At 45.1% G+C, this 7,999-nt stretch overlaps 1 protein-coding gene across 1 annotated transcript in view; it reads left to right on the top strand.

Moving 5' to 3' along the window:
* Washc5 (WASH complex subunit 5) overlaps positions 1-7,999 on the top strand; it is a 45,433-nt gene that overhangs the window by 9,671 nt on the left and 27,763 nt on the right. Inside the window, exons 6-9 of the mRNA XM_021182760.2 lie at positions 413-605; positions 3,507-3,659; positions 5,523-5,636; positions 7,406-7,577. Coding sequence (XP_021038419.1) covers positions 413-605; positions 3,507-3,659; positions 5,523-5,636; positions 7,406-7,577 — 632 coding nt within the window. The remainder of the gene's footprint in view (positions 1-412; positions 606-3,506; positions 3,660-5,522; positions 5,637-7,405; positions 7,578-7,999) is intronic.

The raw sequence follows: 7,999 nt of genomic DNA, 5'->3' as shown, positions 1-7,999 counted from the left end.
CCCGGCCTAGTCTCACAAGAGACAGCTATATCAGGGTCCTTTCAGCAAACGCTTGCTAGTGTATGCAGTGGTGTCATTTATCTTATTTATATAAGATAACTTTACTCTTAATTATTGTTATCCATCACTCTTGAGGCACAAACTCAAACCCTGCTGTGGTCTTCTGTAGTGTATTCCAAACACTGTATTTCTTGCTTTTATATTTGGAAAATATGATGAGACAAGTACAGCTCCAAGGACTTGGAAAGTGGCTTGTAAACCTTACAGAGAACAAAGCTTCAAATGCATCCCTTGACTGTCAGCTTGGATGGACCCATTTTGGTTTCTGCATGGAGTCCCTCCCTCTTAGGCTTAGGGGTTTCTAATGTGTGCTTTCTTCCATCTTATGTCTTCCCTTGTGAACTTGACTCAGTGCTGCTCGGTCCTCTGCTGACTCAAACATGGATGATATCTGTAAGCTGCTACGAAGCACAGGATATTCCAGCCAGCCGGGAGCCAAAAGACCACCCAACTATCCTGAGAGCTATTTCCAGAGAGTGCCTATCAACGAGACGTTCATCAGCATGGTCATCGGACGCCTGAGGTCTGATGACATTTACAACCAGGTAGGAATCAGAGGCCTTCATAACTTAAAAGAAGGAATTTACCTTTTTCCTTAGTTACTCCTTTTCTTTTTTCTTCCTTCCAGTGAGTCAGACAGCATGTTGAAACTATTTTTTAAAAGCTTTTGAATAGAGCTACAGGGTCAAGGAAAGGAACTATTAAGTGTGGGAGAATCAGAGGTTTCAGAGAGGAGCTAGGATGTGAGCAGTTGGAAAGAAGATTCGTTCTTTCAAGTCATCTGTTCAAGAAACAGTTACTGAGAATGCGCCTGGGATGGTCACTTACGGGCTAGATGCTGGGGATTCATCACCAAGCAAGGTAGGCTCTTTCCGTACCCGCACCTAGGGTGGACTTGTAGCTTAGGAAGGAGACACCCACCGGATGAGTGATGTACAAGAACCTGCACATTAGCTTGGGGAAGCCAGTGGGGCATGCAGCCGTGGTACCGTGGTACCAGGATGACAGCTGATGACAGAGTGCAGCAGAAGGCCAGGCTAGACCACTGGCAGCTGGAAAGACCCTGCAGCATCTTAAAATTAACTCACGTTCCTCACCAGTGTAGACATTGCTTAGAATAGCCCAAATCACATTTCTGTACTGTGGCTTCTCACAGGTTGTGAAACTCTTGCTCCTGTACCGAAAGGACTTACCATTTGACTTCATTCTGGGGGCAGAGATGGGGGGATATGATTTCATATATATATCTATATTACTATAAGGTAGGATGTCATTGTCATAGAACAAATCTGCCCTGGGACAGCTCTTTAGTGACCAATCCCCTTTTTGTACAATTATATTAAGTATAAATAAGACTATTTGATTCTTAGGTTTTTTTTCTTAAAACATTGAAAATCAGACACTATGTGCAGACATAAGGACTTAATAATACTTGTTGCCACTTGCTGAGGATTCAGTCTAAGTCAGCCTCACAGGAGGTTTGTTTGCATATCACCTTCTCTGTTGCACATGACAGTCCTGCAGAGTGGCCATCATTCTCTCCATGTTGCTGTGGAGGAAGCTAAGACTTGGACACCTTCAGCAGTCCTTTCTATGTCACACTCTTAACAGCAGAACCACCATTTGAATTTGGATGTTCATGAAATCAGGGTCCAGGCTGTTTTCTCACCATCCCTCATCCCACCCTTCTCCTTCCTACTCAGTCCACAAACCATTTCTTAAGGTGCTGTGTTACTGTTTCTCCTTCTCCACCCCAACCCCCCACCTTTGTTAACAGGGTTCAGCTGTTGGTTCTGTGTGTCACCCACTCTGTCCCGTACTTCTCCTCACCCATCCCTGGTTCTTGGTATTTGGAAAAGGGCCTGAAAAATAATTTCTTCAAAATTTGAACAGGGGACAGCCTCATCCAGCTAAGAAAATTTGAGGAGAAAAGATTTGGATGCACACATCTGGGGAAAGAAATGGGGTACACAGACATGTTCAGAAAATCTGGGGTGGGATGATCTGTGCACAGTCTGATGGAGCCACACCCACACTACACAACAGCTCAGAACCTCAACATTTTGTGTAGAGAACAGGAGGAGGGGTTGTACTCCTTTTGCGGGGGTCACAAACTCCTTTGGGGTTGAATGACCCTTCTTAGCAGATGCCTAATAACAAAAGAAAGCACAGATATTTACATTGTGATTCATAACAGAAGCAAAATTGCAGTTCTGGAGTAGCAATAAAAACAGTGTTATGGTTGGGAATCCAGCACAACCTAAGGAACTGTCGTGGGGTTGTAGCATTAGGAAGGCTGAGAACCACTGGTTAGATAGTCTGCATACGAGGTCTCTGTAGGTGAGCAATCGCAGGTTGATTTTTCTAGGAAAAGGCTGTGGTTGCTAGGTTTTGCACACGTTCCTAACCTGCACACCCTGACCAGAGGAAGGCTTTGCCATCCTTCACAGCCTCGCCTGCCATTTCTGTGGGTCTGAGGCGTTGGGCCCTTGACTTGGCTGTGTCTGTCTCCACAGGATACATTTGCTTGGGGCTTCCTCAGCTCCCCACACACTGCCATGCCACAGCCTTGCCTGCAAGGTCCATGTGGCTTTGCTGCATCTGTCCTTCTGATAGTTTCTCCCCTCCCTGCCCTTGGATGCTATTTAGCCCAAAAGTCTTACCCAGTGCATAAGGATGTAGTAGCCCTGGAAACACAGACATGGAAAAGATAGCAGCAAAGGGTGAGAACAGGATGGTATTAAAAATCACAGGCAAGGGGCTGGAGAGATGGCTCAGAAGTTAAGAGCATTGACTGCCCTTCCAGTGGTACTGAGTTCAGTTCCCAGGAACCACATGGTGGCTCACAACCATCTGTGACCTGATGCCCTCTTTTGGTATGCATAAAGACAGCTACAGTGTACTCAAAATAAATAAACAAATTTAAAAAAAAGAGAGAGAGAGAGAGAGAGAGAGAGATCACAGGCGAGTGTTCCATCCTGCATGAGTTTAAGTGGGAGAGAGAGAGAGAGAGAGATCACAGGCGAGTGTTCCATCCTGCGTGAGTTTAAGTGGGAGTTCTAGAAGCAAATGTTGAGCTGGGTTAAAAAGAAACTCCATGGGATGGTGGAGGAACTTCAGTGACTTGCTGAGCAGCAGAAAGTGATAAAATGGTAACTTCGTTTAGCTGAGGTCCATCAGTTCTAAGAGATCATCCTTATGTGATGGGAAAGACAGAACTGGTTCAAGGAGCCAGTGCAGGGTCGAGACCTTCTCCTGTTTTTAAGAAAATCACAGAATTTCAGTGAAGTCAGGACAGGAAAGGGAGAGAATGCTGTGGGGTTTAAGATAAGAGGAAAGAATAGAGTTCACAGTTGCTCCCGGAGGTCATGACCCCAAAAGCCGATGAGACTTGAGAAGCTGGCTCTTGGCTTCCGACGAATGTTAGGACTGATGTTGCCTTGCAGGTCTCTGCCTACCCGCTGCCGGAGCACCGCAGCACTGCCCTGGCCAATCAAGCCGCCATGCTCTACGTGATTCTCTATTTTGAACCTTCCATTCTTCACACGCACCAAGCAAAAATGAGAGAGATCGTGGATAAGTACTTTCCAGATAACTGGGCAAGTATCCTCTCCTGCTGTAAATGCGCCGTGTAACTAACCTCCGGGGTCAAGTGTGTTAGACAGAACTGGAGCCCAAGCTTAGGACGCAGAGGCAGGGGCCAAGAGCTCAGGTGCGTTCTCTGCAATATGTGACTGTAAGGCCAGATCGGATCAGTACACAGATGCGGAGCATCTGGGAGGATTGGGGAAGAGAAAAACACAAAGTATATCATGTGAAAAAAATTTTAATTAAAAGATTTTTAAACAGAAATAAACAGAACCCTTCTTCTTCTTCTTCTTCTTCTTCTTCTTCTTCTTCTTCTCCTTCTTCTTCTTCTGCCTTTTTTTTTCTTTTATTTATGTTTGGAAAAAGATACTAAAATTTTTTACCAGGCACTGGTAGCAAATGCCTTTAATCCCAGCACTTGGGAGGCAGTGGCAGGCTGATATCTGAGTTCGAGGCCAGCCTGGTCTACAGAGTGAATTCCAGGATAGCCAGGGTTACACAGAGAAACCCTGTCTCGAAAAACAAAAACAAAAAGGGAAGGGGGTGGGTGTTTAAATGTTTGAAGAACACATACATAGCCAGGTGGCTTATGTATAAAAGAGGGACCGATATCAAAACAACAACGGAACTTTGCAGTGTGAAAGTGCTGCACAACAAAGTTTGTGGGAAATGGGCAAACCTGCTCCTAAAGGAAGTTCTTACATGAAATTTACTTTCTGGAAAGCAAGGTTAAAAGTTAATGAACCGGGGACTGGACGGATGGCTCAGTGGATAAGAACATGGCTCCCCTTACAAAGGACCTGAGTTTGATTCCCAGCACCCACATAGCCGCTCACAACCATTCATAGTTGCAGCGCCAGGAAATCTGACATCCTTTTCTGGTCTTGGTGGGCATCAGGCACACAAATGATATGCAGACACAGCTACAGACAAAACACTGTGCACATAACATTATTAAAAATCACTTAATGTTGGTTTCAGTAGATTTGTTTGGAAGTTCTCAAGAGTCCTTAGTGACTTTAAAAACTGGTGTGTGTGTGTGTGGGGGGGGTATGTGTATAGTATGTGGGGTGTGTGTATAGTGTGTGGGATGTGTGTATAGTGTGTGGGGTGTGTGTATAGTGTGTGTGTGGGGGTGTGTATGTGGTGTGTGTGTGAATGTGTGCATGGTGTGAATGTGTATGGTGTGTATGTGTGATGTGTGTGTGTGTGAATGTGTGTGTGTGTGTAGTGAGTCATACACAAATGCCAGAGTTCAAGGGATTAAATTTAAATCACCAGGCTTGCATAGAAAAATGCCTTTTCTCACAGAGTCATCTTGTCAGCCCCATCATTAACTTTTAAGAGCGTAAAAACAACTGGGAAAACTGAGCAGCCATGATGGAGCCCTAGAGAGACCTCCAGGTCAAAAAGAAAAAGGAAACAAGTGTTTCCTCTTATTAGTGACTGCTTTTCTCCTCCCCATAACGTCTCCATTAGAAATCTAATCTCGGCATTTGGAAGAGAATGTTCACTTCAGGTGCTTTAGCTTGCCGCTCCTACTCCAAAGAGTTCTGCCTGGTGTTTATTCGCAGAACCCTAGGTTTCCCTGACATGGATTAAAACTTTCCATTTCGGGGCTGGTGAGATGGCTCAGCAGGTAAGAGCACTGACTGCTCTTCCTAAAGGTCCTGAGTTCAAATCCTAGCAACCACATGGTGACTCACAACCACCCGTAATGAGATCTGATGCCCTCTTCTGTGTGTCTGAAGTCAGCTACAGTGTATTATGTATAATAATAAATAAATCTTTTAAAAAAATATTTCTATTTCCCCACCCTTTCTTTGATGGCAGTAGATGCTGGGCAAATACTGAGTGACTCTCTCCTCTCTCAGGTAATCAGCATCTATATGGGTATCACCGTTAATCTAGCTGATGCTTGGGAACCTTACAAAGCTGCAAAAACTGCTCTCAACAATACCCTTGACCTCTCCAATGTCAAAGAACAGGTGGGTGTGGACTAAGCAGAGTGAGTAACTGGGCGGCAAGCCCGGCTTATGGGAAACAAACCAAGTACACTTCCTCGGAATTTGGAAATATATTCCTAGCCTTATTCCTGCAGAGCTCGGAGGTAAAATGCATCAGAGCTAAGTACAGGTTTTAAGCTTGGGTGGCAGAGGAAATTAGAGACTCGGGCCCTAAGGAAGATTCAGTGCGACAGGGTCACAGGTGACTGTTTCCTGTGTGAAGCCCATGTCCTGTGAATAGAGCTAGCTGGCTTGATGCTTTAGCAGTAGATGAGTGCTGAAATGAAACTAGTTTAAGTCATTCCTTCTGGTGTGTGCTTGGTTTATTTAAGCACAGACTCGGGGTACTTGTTTCTGAGTCACGTGGCTATATTCTTAAGAATACCAGGCGAGGAAAAAAAATAGCTGAGTATACAGGAAAATTAAAATATTCAAGTGTGTGCTTAATATTTCTCCTACCTGTCTTTCTGGGTCATCGTTTCCACTCTACATAGAACAGTATTGGCTCTAAAACCTCTGTCAGGTTTTGTCCAAGTAAATTGAATCCTTAAATAATGCATGAAATGATTTCGCTGTTGGCCTTCTATGGAAAGTGGCATCGATGCTTACTGAAGTCAGACCATTCATTTTTCATTACTCAAAGTCCTTTCCAATTTTGCATTTTCTCATTTGTGGCATTGTAAGAAGTTTCTTCCGAGCGTTAAATCAGCCTGACTGGTTGACTGATTAGCAAGGTTTAACATTGGGCCTTTACTGTACTAAAGTCAAATGACCAGGAAAATCACAATTCTGATCTGCCAAGATGCACTTTTTATTAAGCCTCTTATTGTCCTGTGGAAGTCTCATCCTTTGTCAGGGTGTGGTGATCCCAGCACTCAGAAGGCTAAGCCAGAGTTGCTGTGAGATGAGGGCTAGCCAGGGCTGGACAGCAAGACCCTGACTTAGAAGGCCAAACAAAAGTCTGATTTTTTGACCGTGTCTGCTCTGTTCTGCAGTTGCCAACCACAATAGGAAGAACAGGCAGTTTGGCCTCAGCTTTTGTGCTGCTTTTCTATCCAAGTTAAAAGTTGAAGGGATCAAGCCAGCATAGTGGCATGCACCTTTAATCCCAGCACTCAGGAGGCAGAGGCAGATGGATCTCTGTGAGTTCGAGGCCAGCCTGGTCTACATAGTGAGTTTCAGGACAGCTAGAGCTATGGTGAGACCCTGTCTCAGAAAGGAAAAAAAAAAAAAAAAAAAATGAAAGGGATCAGAGAGACCACCCAATCCAGTTTGGCATTGGGCAAAGAAAACAACATACCAGAGGATAAAGGCAGCAGTGTTCAATCACTGCAAACTAAAGTGAAGCCTCAGAAGTCTGAGGGCAGTATTCCTTTTTCAACGGCTAACGAAACCAGGCTTGGTGGCCCACACCTTTAATCTGAGCACTCTGGAAGCAGAGGCAGATGGAGTTCTGTGAGTTCAAAGCTCAGCCTCAGCCTGGTCTACATAGCAAATTGCAGGCTACATAGTGAGACTCCCGTTTCAAAACAAAATCCAGTGAACCAGTTGCCCTTGGTGCTGTAAGTATAATCCATGTTAGTACCTCATATAGAAATGATGGAATTAAACTGGGGGTGGGAAGGGAAGGGAAGGGAGGAAGGAAGGAGGGAAAGCTTGTACTTGTCAGGGGATTCAACTGAATATAATTCATTTTCAAGATCTCTCTCCTTCCATCTAATCTCAGCTTGTTGATTTTTTAATTGTCAAAGGCAAGCAGATACGCTAGTGTCAGCGAAAGAGTTCGCGCTCAGGTGCAGCAGTTCCTGAAAGAGGGCTACCTGAGGGAGGAGGTGCTTCTGGACAACATCCCCAGGCTGCTGAACTGCCTGAGAGACTGCAACGTCGCCATCCGCTGGCTGATGCTGCACACGGCCGACTCAGGTAATGCGCCCTGCTTCACATTTGCAGCCCTAAAACATAAAATATAGAAACCTGTGTACATTTGTGTTCTTTTAAAGCTGCTGTTCGTGCTAAACCTGTGAGAGCAGCTCTAGGAAATTAGCAAAAGGCCCCAGCTGGCAAATCAGAGCTCCATGTGAAACGCATAGTGGGCACCACAAGGCCTGAGTCTCTGGTGGGGGTGGAGTGGATTGACAGAGAAGTCAAAGATGGCTCCACCAGAAGGCAGAAACTGGCCAGGCTTTCGGGAAGATTTGACTTAATAAACGGGATGAAACCCTGGACCATAGATGTGATCAGAATCAGACGTAGAACATGTGTGCCTTGCTGAGTGTGGAAGGTTCCTAGGGCAGTGATTTGGTGGCCTCAGCCTCTTCTGGGTCATGGCCTCTTGGAGACCTTCT

This window comes from Mus caroli, chromosome 15 (assembly GCF_900094665.2).
Source record: "Mus caroli chromosome 15, CAROLI_EIJ_v1.1, whole genome shotgun sequence".
Classification (NCBI taxonomy): domain Eukaryota; kingdom Metazoa; phylum Chordata; class Mammalia; order Rodentia; family Muridae; genus Mus; species Mus caroli.
Note: the sequence above shows the minus strand (reverse complement) of the source record. Positions and strands in the feature narration are given on the sequence as shown.